The 18,727-nt window shown below is 37.0% G+C and overlaps 1 protein-coding gene across 4 annotated transcripts in view; it reads left to right on the top strand.

Moving 5' to 3' along the window:
• Positions 1-18,727, top strand: part of SLCO1A2 (solute carrier organic anion transporter family member 1A2) — a 138,408-nt gene that overhangs the window by 111,252 nt on the left and 8,429 nt on the right. For all 4 annotated transcript variants that reach the window (XM_025401670.1, XM_025401667.1, XM_025401668.1 and 1 more), the window contains 5 exons: positions 1,488-1,683; positions 3,164-3,329; positions 5,041-5,213; positions 16,653-16,717; positions 17,261-17,378. In XM_025401670.1, the coding sequence (XP_025257455.1) occupies positions 1,488-1,683; positions 3,164-3,329; positions 5,041-5,213; positions 16,653-16,717; positions 17,261-17,378 (718 nt within the window). The remainder of the gene's footprint in view (positions 1-1,487; positions 1,684-3,163; positions 3,330-5,040; positions 5,214-16,652; positions 16,718-17,260; positions 17,379-18,727) is intronic.

Genomic DNA, 18,727 nt, shown 5'->3' with positions numbered 1-18,727 from the left:
AAGTTGAAGTCTTTTAGCATATTTTTTGTCTCTGGTGGATTTCTTCCTTCTATTCTCCAAAAAAAAAAAGAAAAAATCAAGAAAGGGTAGGGAAGGGAAGAGGTCAGAGATATCTTGATTTTCTCTCCGAAGTCAGAATGTGAATTCATAATATTAATGCAAATCTTTGGGAGTGCAAAAATTACATATTTTCAGATAGGATTCTGCATTTTACTACCAAATTGTACTCTCTTGGTTCCAGTTCAAGGATTCTGTGGTCCTCCTAATTTAATTTTTCGGTCCCCCTAGTGGTTTTAGGTGTCTCTGCAGCCACACACATTCGGCCTTTCCTGCAACCACACTAACCTCAGTGGTTTTAGCCTAACTTGGGTTTTTCCTGGGATATTTCCACTGTTTTGAAAAGTCAATATCCCAAGCTACTTGTATCCACACTACCTAAAGTGCTTGTGAAAGCTTCAAATACCTGGGGTTCCCCCTCAGACACACTGAATCAGACCTAGGGTGTGGGGCTCTGGAATGGATTTTTAACAAGTTCTCTCCATAATATGATTCAGGGAGCCAGATGTTCACATTGTACGGATGGAACCTAGGGCTATCTTCTCCTTTTACTATTCTTTTTTTTTTCTCTTATTGGGAAGGGTTGAGAGAGGAAGAGCGCTGGCCAGTAGCAGCAAGACTTGAAATGTAAATACACCTGACAGCAACAGGCTCAGCAAAGTGACTCTCTAAAGTACCTTGAACTGGGTGTGGTGGCTCATGCCTTTAATTCCAGCACTTTGGGATGCTGAGGAGCGAAGATCACTTGAGGCCAGGAGTTCAAGACCAGCCTGGACGACATAGCAAGGCTTTGTCTCTGCAATTTTTGATTTTAAATTAGTCAGGTGTGGTGTCGTGTACCTGTAGTCCCAGCTACTTAGAAGGCTGAGGTAGGAGCAGCTCTTAAGCCCAGGAGGTTGAGGCTCCAGTCAGCTATGATCATATCACTGCACTCCAGCCTGGGCAATAGAGTAAGATTCTGTCTCTAATAAAAGAAAAGAAAAGCACCTTGAGAGAAGTCTAATTCTTCACAACCAAAGTGGGCATAAGTAACTGAAAAATTGTATATATATGTTCTCATTACACAGAATAGAAGGTAATAAATGAATAAATTACTGGCCAATTTTGACTTGCCACTTCTACCTGGATCCGAAGAAGAGAGATTTTTGTCATGATCTCTGCCTATAAGAAATTCACAAGCTACTGCAATGAGTTAAACGAATGATAATATAACAACAAGAGTCTCCCAAAATATACTTCCCCATTTATGGGGTATTTCAAAATCTCCCTGTGGGTCATGTGTAACTAAGTGGGGATAAAATTAAATTATTCTTCTTCACTATGAGTTGGACCTAAATAGTTTCTTATATAAGACATATTACATAAAAGTGGTAACATATTGATTCCTTTGGTAAGTCATTTTGTGAATAATATTTTATTTGCATTTATAGGTATTTATAACTTACCTCCAATATGTATTGGATACATAATTGGTGGTTTAATTATGAAGAAGTTCAAGATTACTGTCAAACAAGCTGCCCACATAGGATGTTGGTTATCCTTACTTGAGTATCTTCTCCATTTTTTATCTTTTCTCTTGACTTGTGAAAATTCTTCAGTTGTTGGAATAAATACCTCTTATGAAGGGTATGTTGTTTTCTAATGAATGTCAGAATCTTTCAACAAATGGTTAATATTATATTTTTTACAATGGCAATGCATGATCAGATCGTTTGCTTATTGGAGTTAATGGTAGTAATCCCTGCTCTTCCTGTATGTTTTCTCCATCTGTCAATCAAAAGCCAATCTATCCAAGCTCTAGGCTTATTAACGAGATTGGGAATATATCACAGGGTGAGTGAATTTATCATTGCATGTGCATGTGGGTGTGTGTGCATGATTGTCTTTGTGATATCCGAGTAGACATCCTATGAAAGAAACTGCCTACAGTTTTAGTTTGTATTAAAATATGTTATCCATATGTCTTATACTCCCATAACTGAGTGAAACTAAGAGTAGACTATACAGTCAAAATAGCCTTTATATGTTTACACAATGGGCTTAAGTTTGGCATAACTAAATCATAATACATGATAAATTAATTAATACATAATTCATATATTTCATTTGTATTGCTATATCTAAAATATTGAATACTTTCATATTTTGTATTTTGAAGGTTATCTGGGTTTTATTGAAAGGTTTTCCATAGTGATGTACATTAAAAGAATTCACCTGTAGGGCACATTTTGATAATCAAGCTATCAGTTAAAATGAAATAAAGAACATCCTAAAATGTTTTTTCAAAATTATCAAGGTTTATTAGATTGAAATAATTTCAAATGTAAAATCATAATATAATTTTATATATGGTATTTGATTTGAGACTCATAAACTTTATTTAAGATAAGCATTATTACCTCCACTTTACAGATGAAATTGAGATTCAGAGAGATTTAATGATAAAGGGAGTTCATTTCAAATCTCTTCAACCACATCAATGCAGAAATGGATTTTAAAATTGGAATAAATTTTAAAGATTGTCTCCATCTCCAATGATGCTGATTCCCAGACATAATGTGTCAAAAGTCGCACTGTGATCTAGTCTGAATTCAGTCTCTAAACTGCCACGCAAGTGCTCTTTCAATCGTATTACAAGCACTGGTCACTTTTTATATTAGTAGAATGTATTTCTTTCATTCAAATACCTACGTTTCTGGAACTAAATGTATTATCTATATTACAAGTGGAACTTGCAGATTTTTGTCTTCATGCTAGTCCTTTCTTGCTATTTGCTACCTAATGGATGAATCACAGAGATTAGTTCATCCTCATCTTTTGAAATCTAATAGTATGTGAAAACGTGACTCCCACAAGGTAGGCACAATGCTTATTTATTGCCTGTATATTCTTCTGAGATAAATCATTGAAAGAGTGGCTATGTGGTCATCAAAACAGGTCTCTTTTATACCAAAGCTATAGTAAACAGGTCACACATTGATGATTGGAAGATTTCTCTTTCTATTCATGGGAGGAGAAGAAATCTAATTGGGGATTGAGATGAAAAGAAGAGAAAAATGATTGAATCATCTTTTAATATCTATGGCATTATTTTAAATCATTTCAGAATTCCACAAGATTTGTATATGGGAAATAACGTCTTTGCTAATTGCAATGTGGATTGCAACTGTCCATCTAAAATATGGGATCCTGTGTGTGGAAACAATGGCTTGTCATATCTGTCAGCTTGTCTTGCTGGTTGTGAGACATCCATTGGAATGGGAATAAACATGGTAAGACATCCTATTTGACAGAACTTTTTTGAGTTGCATTTTTACTTTCCAACTATGAACTGGGCCTACACTTAATAAAAGTAAAATTAGTGTTTCCTCAAAACCAAATTAGTTTCTTTGTATGTGGAAAAATAACTCTATGACAGTCACTTGATTACCTTTTATTTCCCAGATCTTATGTAAAACCTTCATAGCATCTGAACAGTGATCTGAAATTTCCAAGAAGTTTACATTATTACTCAAATAATTTGGGTTGTAAATACTCTGGACTAAAAAAATTTTTATCATTGAAATAAAGTTGGTGGTTTGATCTCAATTGTCCAGCTAATTGCTTTGCTATACATACATATATAATATATATATATATTTTTTTTCTGTGTATATGTATGGGTGTGCTTTCTGTGTTTTTCACATTCTGACAGTTCTTTAAGAATTTAGAATTAGGAATGCTCTCTTGCCTCTAACATATCACGATATAATATAACAACACTAATACTAATATAATGTTGGTTGGTGATCAAAGTAGACTATAAATTTTGATTCTTATTAAGACTTGGAAACATGTAACAATTCAAAAAAAGTTGACAATTCTGTTTTTGAAATAAACTCCCTTCCCTTCCCTTCCCTTCCCTTCCCTCCCCTCCCCTCCCCTCCTCTCCCCTCCCCTCCCCTCCTCTCCCCTCCTCTTCCCTTCCCTTCCCTTCTCTTCCCTTCCCTTCCCCCTTTCCTTTCCCTTCCTTTTTTTCCTTTTTTGAGATGGAGTCTCACTCTGTCGCCCAGGCTAAAGTGCAGTGGCACGATCTCAGCTCACTGCAACCTCCGCCTCCCGGGTTCAAGCAAGTCTCCTGCCTCAGTCTCCCGAGTAGCTGGGATTACAGGCACACGCCACCATGCCCAGGTAATTTTTGTATTTTTAGTAGAGACGGGGTTTCACCATGTTGGTCAGGCTGGTCTCGAACTCCTGACCTCATGATTTGCCTGCCTCGGCCTCCCAAAGTGGTGGGATTACAGGCGTAAGCCACTGCACCCTGCCGAAATAAACTGTTTCTTTAGAAGCAAAGCTTTGATTATTTGTAAGCATCTAAATATTTCAGTTGAGCACTCTGAAACAGATTTTGTTTGTCCAGTGTAGTGTTGTATCAAAACACTATTTTAAAAAGTGTATTGGCTGGGCGCAGTGTCTCACGCCTGTAATCCCAGCACTTTGGAAGGCAGAGACGGGTGGATCATCTGAGGTCAGGAGTTCAAGACCAGCCGGCCAACATGGTGAAATCCATCTCTGCTAAAAATACAAAATGTAGCTGGGTGTAGTGGTGAGCACCTGTAGTCCTAGCTACCCTGGAGCCTGGGGCAAGAGAATCACTTGAACCTGGGAGGCAGAGGTTGCAGTGAGCCAAGTTCATACCACTGCACTCTAGCCTAGGCGACAGCATGAGTCTCTGTTTCAAATAAATAAATAAATAAAATAATTAAAAAGTGTGTCTTTAGGGTCGCTTATTAGTTATTACAATATTTAGAAAAATATACCATTTTTCTGAAATCACCCTTCCAGTTTTGTTATATGCTGTAATCTTGAGAGACATCATAATGGAGATGGATTAAAGGGAACAAGCAGTCACCATCTTGATCCAACTGGCTGTGTAGAAAATGTTTAAAATTTGTGTTCAAGATATTTCTTTCTTAGTTAGTGTAATATGTTATTTTTTGACAGGTGTTCCAAAATTGCAGCTGTATTCAAACTTCAGGAAATTCATCTGCAGTTCTTGGGCTGTGTGACAAAGGACCTGACTGTTCCATGATGCTCCAGTACTTCCTAATCTTGTCAGCAATGAGCAGTTTCATTTATTCTTTGGCTGCCATACCTGGATATATGGTTCTCTTGAGGTACAAAATTATTTTCCTTATTTACATTTTTTTGGGTACAAACAAATTCTCTTGAGGTACAAAATTATTTTCCTTATTTTTAATTTTTTTAAGCTACCTTAAATTTAAGGTAGCTTGTTCTAAGAAAGTCACTCAGGACTCAGTATCTAAGAACTCAGTGCTCTAACGTACCATTTATTAAGGGCTTTGTATTAAGCATTTTTGAATTTCACAAAATTTTAAAGTTAGCAATGCACATGTTCATCTCCTGGCATTTCATTCCTATTCCTCCCTATTTTTCTTCCTTATTTCTTAGAGTTAAATGAGTGGACCTCTCATTCTGTGACAAAAGAGACACATTTACATCTTAGTGTAGGCCATAGAAAATGGCCATTTTGATAGGTAAAGAGTGGGTGCCTAGCAGCCATTTCCTAAGGTTCAACCTATAGGACAGCAGCGCAAAGCTCTGAGAAGCCCCCATCTCACCAAGGCCACTGGATCTTTCTGAGCTCCATTTTTCTTTAATAATAATGGGCATAATAATAAATACTCAGCTCTCTCACAAGGCTACTGTGAGATATCAGTGCTGAAGGACTTTCTAAAACTAGGAAACTGCAGAGCTAGTTTTCAAATTTAGGTATATTAAATAAATCTTCTTTCAGCTACACCACTCTTCATGCCTAGTAAACAATCCTGAACATAGTTTGTAATTTTTCTCTCTTCTTCTTGTTTTGGAGCTCAAAAGTAGAGTTAAGTTAATCACAATGCTCAAGTCATAACACATTATCATCACAGGCCAGAGCAAGGATTCTCTCTTATTTTACTTCATTTATTTATTTACTTCTATTCAATTCTCTATTTCCAGTCACCATAGCTGCTCACTTAAATATGACAGATAAATGTCATTAAATATGCATTTCCTTTGTAAAATATTAAATTTTTTTGTGTGTATGTGTTTTTATATTCACACAAATGGTATTAAGTCTTGTTCTGGTTCATAAGGTAGATGCATAAATAAATTCACCAGTCCTATTTAGAGTAATTTTTATATCATCACTGCATGGGAGTTAGAATTATCTCACTTTGTGATGCTGACTAATCCAATGGGTGTAAAATACTAATGATAGCTCACTGACGTGTTAATATGTGATTTCCTGATATACTGAGCTTAAGCATCTCTTCAAACAACTTTTTTAGCTATTTAGGCTTCTGATAGATGATGCTTATTCAATTTATTTTACCCATTTTACTCATTATATTTCCTATCTCTTATGTTTTCCTTGATGATTTTGATGATTACGATGTAAATTACAGGTATTAATGTAATACTGTTTATGTTATACAATTATCTTCACTTAGTCTGTCTTCTTTCTTTTAACTTTTACAGTGCCATTTATGAAATGAAATCCTAAATTTTGTTGTACTAAAATCTAACAATTTTCTTGCCTTAGTGTTTGTGTATTTGGAAGATAAGTCACATTTTTAAAATTGCTTCCACATTTGTAACTTACAAAAATATTCCCTTAAATTTTATTTCCTCCTAGCTTTCCAGCTTCACCTTCTGCATAGTTTTTTAAGCCATCTCAAATCTATTTTTATATGTGGATTAAGGTACATAGATATCCAGTGTTGTTTTTCTCCGAATAATAAAGTTTTTTTCCAAAATCATAGCCTATATAATACATCCTTTTTCCTTTGATTTGTGGTGCCACCATCTCAAGTTTTTATATAATGTGAATCTATTTTTCATCCTTACTCTGTTCCACAGATTTATTTGCCTGTTCTCATACCAGTGTCACCTTGATTTAATTACTTTGGCCTTGCAAACGTTAGTATTTCATATGGTAACTTTTCCTCACCCCCCTGTCATCTTCACTTTTCCTTTATTCTTTTATTCTCAAACTGATTTAGCTGTCTGTGGGTCTTTATATCTTCATAAGAATTTCAATTGAGTTAGTGTAGATTCCACAGATTACTTGGAGAAAAATCTGACATCAAATATTTTTGAACATGTAATATCCTCGCATTTGCTTAAATGTTCCTTTGTATCCTTAAATAAAGTTCTGAAAATTTTTCATAAAGGTGATGTGCCATTAGATTCCTTCTTAAATACTATATATAAATATATAAATTATATACGCACGTATGTATACATATACATGTCTATATATGCACACACATATATGTACATACAGCCACATAGATACATACATACATACACACACACACACACACACTGAGAAAAACAAATGGTTTCTTTATTCATACAGAACATTTCTGATAGCCAGATATGTGGATTATTTTCCTACACTGTCCAATTCTGCAGCACCAGCTGGGTGTTCTACAGTTCCATGCAATTCTGGTACTATCTACATAGACTTTGCATCAGATTGCACAAGTTAAAAGGCTCAGTCCTATTAGACTGCCCCCAATCTAGATGTCAATCACAAGTCCAGACACCCTGGGCTTTTGTTTTGTTTTGTTTTGTTTTGTGTTCTACCCTGGGCTTCTGACTGACAAGCTATGCATTAGGGTTGACTCCTCCATTTTCTAGAATGGCTCACGGAACTCAGGGAAGAAACACTTGACTTACATTTATTGGTTTATTATGAAGGTTATTGTAAAAGACACAAATGGAAACCAGGGTAGGGTTGGGGTGTGCCACTCTCCTGGCATATGGATATGTTTACCAGCTCAGAAGCTCATCCAATCTCCTAGTTCAAGAGCTTTTAGTGAGCTTGATCTTCAGTGCACACATCCCACTCCATCCTCCTGGAGGTCTGAGTGTGGGGTGGAGAATTCCAGTCTTCTAATAACTTGGTCTTTCTGGTGACCAGTCCCAGCCTCAGTCTGGGAGCCCACCCTGTCGTCTCATTAGTATAGACTCAGGTGTGATCAAAACAATCTCCTTAAGAATGACAAAATACATTCCTACCACTAAGGACGCTCCAAGGGAATTCCAAGAACTCCAAGGACCCATGTGCCAGCAGCTAGGGACAAAGACCAAATATATTTCTTGTGACGCCATCCACACACACACACACACATACACACACACACACACACACAGAGAATGGTGCCATTACCATCACAAACATGCAATATACATATATATCATACACATGTAAATATTTGTGATTGCAAATATATATAGATATGAATATGTGTATTTGTGATTTTAAACCTATTTATATTGTATTGATTTTAAATATATTTAAATTTATATTTGTATTGCTTATAATTTGTGATTATCAATGTGATTTTACATATTTTGTGTGTATATGTATATATGTGTATCATTTCCCCATATACAAATATAAATTGTATATCTAGATTATAATTACATAGCATATAATTAAAATTATACATAAAATAAATCAGAAGTAAAAACTAGATTAAAAAATTATATAATCATATATAAATATAATGTTTTAATTTTTAATTTTTATGGGTATATAGTAGGTGTATATATTTATGGGTTACATGAGATATTCTGATACAAGCATGCAGTGTGTAATAACCACATTAGGGTAAATGGGGTATCCATTCCCTCAAGCATTTATACTTTGTGTTACAAGCAATTCATTTGTACTCTTTTAGTTATTTTAAAATGTACAATTAAATTATTTTCCACTATAGTCACTCTATACACTATCAAATAGTAAGTTTAATTCATTTCTTCCATTTTTTCGTACCTATTAACTATCTCTACTTCCCCACCACACCCAGGCTACCCTTTCCAGCCTCTGGTAACAACCCTTCTGTTCTCTATCTCCATGAGTTCAATTGTTTTCATTTTTTCTTTTTTTTCTCAGATGGAGTCCCACTCTGTTGTCCAGGCTGGAGTACAGTGGCGTAATCTTGGCTCACTGCAACCTCCACCTCCCTGGCTCAAGCAATCCTCCAGCTTCAGCCTCCTGAGTAGCTGGGACTACAGGCATGCACCACCACACCTGCTAATTTTTGTATTTTTAGTAGAAATAGTGTTTTATTATGTTGGCCGGGCTGGTCTTGAACTCCTGATCTCAGGTGATCCACCCGCCTTGGCCTGCCAAAGTGCTGGGATTAGAGGCATGAGCTCCCGGGCCCAGCCTGTTCTCAGTTTTAGCTCCCACAAGTAAGTGAGGACATGTAAAGTTTGTTTTTTGGTGCCTGGCCTACTTTACTTAACGTAATGACCTCCAGTTCCATTCATGTTGTTGCAAATGAAATGGTCTCATTCTTTTTTTTATGGCTGAATATTACTCCATCATGTATATGTACCACATTTTCTTTATCCATTCTTCTATTGCTGGACACTTAGGTTGCTTCCAAGTCTTGACTATTGTGAATAGTGCTGCAATAAACATGGCAGTGCAGATATCTCTTTGATACATTGACTTCCTTTCTTTTGAGTATATATTAATACATAGAAGTGGGATTGCTGGATCATATGGTAGCTCTATTTTGAGTTTTTTGAGGAATCTCCAAACCGTTCTCCATAGTGGTTGTACTAATTTACATTCCCACCAACAGTGTAGGAGGGTTCCCTTTACTCCACATCCTCACCAGTATTTGTTACTGTTTTTGTATACAAGTCATTTTAACTGGGGTGAGATGACATCTCATTGTAGTTTTGATTTGCTCAGACTTCTAGTAGTATCTTGAATAACAATGGTGAAGGTGGGCATCCTTTTCATGTCCTTTTCAAGAAGAAGGGCTTTCAGTTTTTCCCCATTCAGTATGATACTCACTAGAGGTCTCTCATATATGGCCTTTATTATGTTGAGGCATGTTCCTTTTACACCCAGTTTTCAGAGAGTTTTTTTTTTTTTTGTACTATAAAGCGATGCTGAATCTTATCAAATGTTTTTTCTACATTAGTTGAAATGATCATATGTTTTTATTTGTTTGTTCTTTTGGTATGATGTATCATATAGATTGATTTACATACGTTTGAACTATTCTTGAATCTCTGGGATAAATCCCACTTGTTCATGATGAATGATCTTCTTAATGTGTTGTTGAATTTGTTTTGATAGTATTTTGTCGAGGATTTTTGCATCAGTATTCATCAGGGACATTAGCCTTTAGTTTTCTTTTCTTTTTTTTGTTTTTTTCCTACGTGTCTTTTTCCGGTTTTGGTATCAGGATAAGACTGACCTCATAGAATGAGTTTGGAAGGCTTCTCTCCTCCTCTGTTTTTCAGAATAGTTTGAGTATATTGGTATTATTTCCTTTTTAAATGTTTGGTAGAATTAGGCAGTGAAGCTATTGGGTCTTTTCTTTGCTGGAGACTTTTTATTACAGCTTCAATCTCATTACTTGTTATTGATCTGTTCAGGTTTTGGATTTCTTCATAGTTCAATCTTGGTAGGTTGTATGTGTCTAGGATTTCATCCATTTCTTCTAGGTTTTCCAATTTATTGGCATACAGTTGTTCATAATAGCCTTTAGTTTAACATAGCTTAATAATTATTCTTAAAATCCTTTGGATTTCTGTGGTATCAGTTGTAATGTCTTCTTTTTCATATATGATTTTATTTATTTGAGTCTTCTCTCTTTTTTCCTAGTTATTTTGGCTAAGGGTTCATCAATTTTGTTTTTCTTTTCAAATAACTATTTTTTTTTTGTTTTGTTGATCTTTTATATTGTTTTCTTCATTTCAATTTCATTTATTTCTACTCTGATCTTTATTATTTCTTTTCTTCTATTAATTTTGTGTTTGGTTTGCTCTTGCTTTTCTAATTCTTTAATATGCATTATTATTATTATTTTTTCTTTCTTTTTTTTTTGAGACGGAGTCTCAGTCTGTCGCCTAGGTTGGAGTGCAGTGGTGCGATCTCGGCTCACTGCAACCTTCGCCTCCCACGTTTAAGCAATTCTTCTGCCTCAGTCTCCTGAGAAGCTGGGACTACAGGCTCACACCACCACATCGAGATAATTTTTGTATTTTTATTAGAGACAGGGTTTCACCATGTTGGCCAAGATGGTCTTGATCACCTGACCTTGTGATCCACCCACTTCATCCTCCCAAAGTGCTGGGATTACAGGTGTGAGCCACCACACCCGGCCTATTGGGTTGTTTATTTAAAGTTTTTCTTCTTTTTTGATGTAGGCATTTATAGTTATAAACTTCCTTCTTAGTACCACTTTCACTGTATCCCATGAGTTTTGGTATGTTGTGTTTCCATTATTATTTAAGAAATTTTTAAATTTTCTTCTTAAGTTTTTCATCGACCCACTGGTCATTCAGGAGCATATTGCTCAATTTCCATGTGTTTGTATAGTTTTCAAAATCCCTCTTGTTATTGATTTGTAGTTTGTGGTCAGAGAAGATACTTGATACTGTTTCAGTTTTTTTGGATGTTGTAAGACTTGTTTTGTGAGCTAACATATGGTCCATCCTTGAGAAGATCCATGTGCTGGATTCATATTTGTATTCTGTAGCCATTGGATAAAATGTTCTGTAAATATTTATTAGGTTCCTTTGGTCTATAATTTGGATTAAATCCAATGTTTCTTCGTTGATTTTTTTGGGGGGGTCTGGAAGTTCTGTCCAATGCTGAAAGTGAGGTGTTGAATTCTTCAGCTATTGTTGTATTAGGCTCTCTCTCTCTCTTTTGCTTTATATATCTGGTGCTTCAATGTTGGGTGAATACATATTTATAACTTTTATGTCCTCTTGCTTAATTAATCCTTTTATCCTTATATAATGATCTTCTTTGTCTCTTCTTACAGTTTTTGTCTTAAAATCTATTTTGTCTGGTATAAGAATGTTACTCCTGCTCTTTTTTGGTTTCTATCAGCATGGAATATCTTTTTCGTCCCTTTATTTTCTGTGTCTCTGTCTTTATGAGTGACATGTGTTTCTAGTAGACAACAGATTATTGTTTAATCTTGCATAAAGAAACTAATAAACAAAAAGAAAACTAAAAAAAATCCTCTACATTTTAACTTTGTCCCCCTGATTTTTAACATTTTGTTATTTCTATTTCTATTTTATTGTACTGTCTATGTCTTGAAAACTTGTTAATATTTTTGGTTAGTTCATCTTTTAGTCTTTCTAGTTAAGAGTAGTTTATACATCACAGTCACAGTGTTATAATATTCTGCATTTTTCTGCTTGCTTACTATTTCCAGTGATCTTTGTACCTTCAGATGAATTCTCATTGCTTATCAACATCCTTTCCTTTCTGATTGAAGTACTCCCTTTAGTATTTCTGATAGCATGGGCTGGTATTGATGAACTCCCTCAGCGTTTGCTTGTCTGGGAAAATCTTTATTTCTTCTTTTTGTTTGGAGGATATTTTCACCAGATATAAAGGTAAAAGTTTTTTCCTTAAGCACTTTAAATATGTCATGCCACTCTCTCCTGGCTTGTAAGGTTTCGCCTGAAAAGTCTGCTGCCAGTTGTATTGCAGTTCCATTGTATGTTAGTCACTTCTTTTCTCTTGCTGCTTTGAGAATTGTTTATTTATACATGACCTTGGGGGATTTATTGAATTCCTTGAGGTGATCTTCTTTGGGTTAAATCTGCTTAGTGTTCTATAATCTTCTTGCACTTGGATATCAATACCTTTCTCTTGGTTTGGGAAGTTCTCTGTTGTCAACCCTTTGAATAATCTTTCTACTCCTATCTCTTTCTCTACCTTTTCTTTAAGGCAAATAACTATTAGATTTGCCCTTTAGAGACTATTTTGTGGATCATTAAGGTGCACTTCACTCTTTTTTATTTCTTTTTTCTTTTGTATCCCTTACTGTGTATTTTCAAATAGCCTATCTTCAAGCTCACTAAATCTTTCTTTTGCTTGATAAATTCTGCTATTAAGACATTCTGAGGCATTCTTTAGTATGTCATTGCAGTTTTTTAACTGTAGAATTTCTGCTTGATTCTTTTTTTTTATGTCAACCTCTTTGTAAAATTCATCTGATAGTGTTCTGAATTTTTTATCTGTATTATCTTGAATTTCTTTGAGTTTCCTCAAAATAGCCATTTTGAATTCTCAATCTGAAAGGTCACACATATCTCTCTTTCTCCAGGATTGGTCCCTGCTGCCTTGTTTAGTTCCTTTGGTGAAGTCATGTTTTCCTATATGTTCCTCATGCTTGTCAATGTTTGTTGGTATCTGGGCATTAATGAATTAGGCATTTATCAGAGTCTTCATAGTCTGGGTTTGTTTGTGCCATCCTTCTTGAGCAGGCTTTCCAGGTATTGAAAAGGATTTGGGCCCCCAAGCCCAGTAATGCTGTGGTTCATGTAGACTCATAGAGTTACCACTTTGGAGGTCTTGGACAAGATCCAAAAGAATTCTCTGGATTACTAGGAAGAGATTCTTGTTCTTTTGCCTTAGTTTCTCCCAAACAAATGGAGTCTGTCTGTGCTAAGCTGCCTGGAACTGGGGGTAGGGTGACGCAAACACCCCTGTGGCCACCACCTCTGGGACTGTGCTGTGTTACATTGGAATCCAGCACAGCACTAATCTCACCCAAGACCCACTGTTACCTCTACCTGGCTACCACCTGCGTTTGTTCAAGGCCCAACTCTACAATCAGCCAGTGGTAATCCAGTCATGTTTTTGTCTTTCCCTTCAGAGCTGTGAGTTTTCCCAGTCCCCAGAAAGGTCCAGAGATGCCATCCAGGAGCCTGGGATGGGTAAAAAATCATACAAATCTACCTTGTATTCTATTCTAGTGTGGCTGAGGTGGCACTCAGACTATCAGAAACACCTTTTTACTCTTCTCTCCCCTTTCCAAAGTCAGAGGAGCCCCACCCCATGGCCACCACCACCACCACAGGCCCACAGGGAATACTGCCCGGGCCACCACTGATGTTTACTTAAGGCACTAGAGTCCTTTAGCCAGCCTGTGTGAATGCTGCCAGGCCAGGACTCACCCTTCAGGGCAGTTGGCTCTCCTGTGGCCCAGAAGGGCAGGTTCAGAAATGCCATCCAAGACCCAAGGCCCAGAATCTGGGACTGCAAAAATGTGCTTGGTGCTCTATCCCTGGGGTCCCTACCCAAACTGGGCCACAGAATATTACCAGACCCTGGCCTGGTAGGAGTCTGGCCTCACAGCAGGAGGGAGCAGCGAGCATTACCCCCTCAGCTCCGCCTCCTGTCAGATCAGCTGTAGCATTAGATTCTCATAGGAACGTGAACCCTATTGTGAAATGCACATGTGAGGGATCTAGGCTGCACACTCCTTATGAGAATCTAACTAACGCCTGATGATCTGAGGTGGAAGAGTTTCATCCAAAATCATCCCCGACTCCTGCCTGGTCAGTGGAAAAATCGTGTTCCACAAAACCAGTCCCTGGTGCAAAAGGTTTAGAAACCACTGCCCTATCCCACTGTGGCTGAGCTGTTACCTAAGATGCAAGACAGAATTCCCTTTGCTCCCTGTGCCTATGCTTTTCTCAAACAGGAAGAGTCTCTCCCCACAGCCACTACAGCTCTGAATGTGCTGAGTCTCATCTAAATACAGCACACCCAAGTCTCACCTGAGGCCCATGGCATACTACTTGAGTATAGCTGTTGGTTATTCAGGCCCCAAGGGCTCTTTAGCCAGTAGGTGATGTATCCTGCCAGTACTGAGTCCTTCTCTTCAAGACAGCAGGTTCCCTTCTGGTCCAGGGTTTGTCTAGAAATGCCACTCAAGAGCTGGGGCCTGGAATGGGTACCTCATGACCCTTCCCAGTGCCCTATCCTACTGTGGCTGAGTTGGTATCACAGATGCAAGACAAAGTCCTCTTTACTTATTCCTCCTCTCTCCTCAAGTGGAAGGAAGGATTCTCTTTTGGAGCCACAAGCTGTGCTGCCTGGGGTTGGGTGAAGGGTGGCACAAGCACTTCATCAGCTTCCCTGGCTGGTGTCTCAGTAGGTGATGGGACCCCCAAGTTCATTGACTCCGAACCCAGCTCAGCACTAGAACTTGCCTAGGAGCTATAGTCCTTACAGCCCAGACTGGCTTTCAAGTTTATTTAGGGAGAGCACGTTTGCCCATGGTGGCGAGGCTTGCTGAAACTCAAGTTCTAACTGTGGGGCTGGGTGATTACTTTCTGGCGATGGCTAGTCTAAATGCTCCCTCCATGGGTAAGAATCAGCTGAGTTTAGCTTGGTTTTGCTTTCCACTGTGACAGAGCAGCACGGGATTTAATGAAGTCTCAGAATCACTGCATTCTCCCTCTCCCAAGTGTACAGATTCCCTCTCCATGCCATGTGGCCACTGCTGGGGGATGGGAGGGCTGGCGTTGGCAATTCAAGACCATTTTTCCTGCTCTCTTCAGTTCCTCTTTCTGTGATATGAAGTTAAAACCAGGTATTGTGAGTGCTCATCTGATTTTTCATTCGTACAAAGGTGTTTTTTTGTATGTAGATAGTTGTTTAATTTGGTGTTCCTTCAGGAGGGATGATTGGTAGAGCTTTCTATTTAGCTCCTTGCTCTACCCCTCCCTTATAAATATAAATTTTGCACTATTTTGGACAGATAGGTCTGTGTGTGTGTGTCCATATTGATCTCTATCTCTATCATCGCTGCACATAAGTAAAGATTGGTATATATGGATATGTGTGGTATTGTTTTCTCTTATATTTTCTAGTTGGTTATTGCTGGTTTAGAGGAGTGCTGCTGTTTTTAAAAATTTGCTTTTTATCCAGCATCCTTCTTATTTGTTCTAATAATTTGTTGATTTTGTTAGGTTTTCTATGTAAGTTTTTCAATGTGCAAATATGACAAGTTTTGTCTTTTCACTTCCAAACCTTACACATCTTAGACTTCTAAAATTCTCTTGGAGCATAAATTAAAACCTCCAAGATTTATTTAACTATAGTTGTGATAGTGAGTATTCTTGTTCTTTTCTAATTTTAATAAGAACTGTATAAAATTTATTATTATTCTTACTGTAGATTTTTAGTGTATCTAGTTTCCGTGTTATTAAAAACAATTTCTTTTTTTTTTTTTGAGATGGAGTGTAGCTCTGTCACCCAGGCTGGAGTGCAGTGACACAATTTCAGCTCATTGCAACCTCTGCCTCCCAGATTCAAGTGATTCTCCTGTCTCAGCCTCCCAGGTAGCTGGGATTACAGGCACCCACCACCATACCCAGCTAATTTTTCATATTTTTAGTAGAGACAGGGTTTCACCATGTTGATCAGGCTGCTCTCGAACTCCTGACCTCAGGTGATCCGTCTGCCTTGGCCTCCCAAAGTGCTGGGGGATTACAGGCATGAGCTACCGTGCCCGACTAATAAAATAGGTATTAATAAGAAAAAGTGATAGGTGAAGTGTCAGTAACCAGAAATGGGCTCCTGTGTAGGCTACCAGCTGGATAATAAAGCCCTGAATAACCAATAAGTGAGCATGAAAGTAAAATTTTGAATGTTCATTATGTGTGACCAGCTTACAACCGGCCTTTTCAAGACAGTATGATAGTTTTAAATCTTTATTTTTCTTTTATTTACAAACTTATTTACTTTTCAGGTGTATGAAATCTGAAGAGAAGTCCCTTGGTGTGGGATTACATACATTTTGCACAAGAGTATTTGGTAAAAATAGTCATTTTTTTCCACATCCTATCGGAACAATATTAAATACTAGATAAGATAATTATTTCAGTAAAACAGTCTAGCAAGTGTCCCTTCTGTATGTAAAAAGCACGTTATAAATATGAGAATGCAGCACACAAAGAGACAGAGCATCTCTTTTACTTGAAAAGGCCCTGTCTGACCTTAATTACACTATTCTTTGAAGATTTGAAAATAAAATGAAAGAAAATGCTCTGCCCAAATAAAATGTACATATAATAGGCCCAAAACATTTAAGAAAATATATGAAGTTCAGAATCTTTAATTGAATGTTTTACCCTACTAATAATTATGCTGCATAATTTTTTACTTATAAGATTACTTATTTTTTAATAATTTAGAAACTTTACAGTAAGAGTAACTCATTTCTAAAAATAAAATTTAGACCATTAGATTTATGTTTTGATAAACTTTGCAGTACAAATAAAGAAAATCAAAATATTTCCAAATAAATCAAGTATCTTAATTCTTGTTGATAGCTCTTTCTTTCCCTGTTAATTGCAGCTGGCATTCCTGCACCTATATATTTTGGCGCTTTAATGGATTCCACATGTTTACACTGGGGAACTTTGAAATGTGGTGAGTCAGGGGCATGCAGGATATATGATTCCACCACCTTCAGGTAAAGATAATAATGGGTTTTAAATTGTTTTATAAGCATAGACTATGCATAACACAGCACCATTCATACCTAACTTTTTTTTTTGTCAAGTGAAAAGAATACTTTTGTGTTTATTTCCAGAAGAGATACTGATGTTATATCTCCATTCCTTATTTGCATACTAGAATTGTATTTTCCCATTATTTCTCAAGTGCTTGGTAAATATAAGCATACATGGCTTCCCCAACCTTGGCTTTCAAAGTGTTGTTTGTTAAATTCTTAGAGTCAACACAATATTGAAGGTAATGGTTGTATATATACCATGGATGCCTGTCCAATTTATATTGATCTCTAAAGGCTCTTTGTTTTATCCTGCATGATTTTATCATGTCACGAGTCTGAAGCCTCACTTCCTCTCACCACGTCTCTGGTCTCCAAAATCATATCTTTTCTCCCTCTTTAAACTTTGCTGAAACAATCTTCTTCATGTCTCCTAATGCCTTCTCCTTGGCAAATACAAGTCTAATTTTGAATAAAACTCTTTGTTCTTTCTATTTTCATCTTCTTTTTCAATAGGAAATTTGAGTTTTGTTTAAATTTGAATTAACTTCTCTTGATGGGGGCAATAATAAAGCTACTTTATTCAGTATAAAACAATTTACCATTGTTTATAGCATTCTAAGATATTTGTCTTGATCAGCAAAAGGACATATATCAAGAAATATGGGGAGAGCAGAGAGCAGGAGATTCATCTCTGCATCCATTCCCGTTTCCCCCAGAGCTCCCCAGGAGTGATGTTGAGGGAAGCTCAGCTACATGCTATGTATGCAGTAGATTTCTACCACAGTTGAGGAACTCCAAGGATCGCTATTGAGGGTTGGTCTCATCCTGCTGCTTGGATTCTTGTTGATAGTATCCTGAATCAAATGGTGCTTGAGACACATTAAACAGACTTGGCTCCATTCTCTGTTAGTCAGACCAATTAGACTGGTCAATGAAATGGTGTATCCATGAGAAAATCTACCAGAAGCCAAGATATTCTGGAAATAAGGGTAAATATTGTTGGTAGACAATTCTCCATGGACCCCTACATTACATTTCTGCTTTTCTTGTTAGCAGGGGCACTGACAGCATTTTTTCTGGACTATATTTTCAAGGATGTTGGAACAGTAAATGACCTAGAAGATATAAATAGTGTCTCTCTCAAGGACAGAGGGCAGGTAGTTTGTTGTTCATGATGATAAGAAAATGTCTCCCTCTGGGGCAAAGTTTGGGCAGATTTTTTTGAAGCCCATTTAAAAGATTGGGGTTTCCTAAATTCAGGACTTTCTAACTGCGGCCCAAATCCACCGTGTGTACAACGTTTACCT

This window comes from Theropithecus gelada, chromosome 11 (genome assembly GCF_003255815.1).
Source record: "Theropithecus gelada isolate Dixy chromosome 11, Tgel_1.0, whole genome shotgun sequence".
NCBI lineage: Eukaryota > Metazoa > Chordata > Mammalia > Primates > Cercopithecidae > Theropithecus > Theropithecus gelada.
Note: the sequence above shows the minus strand (reverse complement) of the source record. Positions and strands in the feature narration are given on the sequence as shown.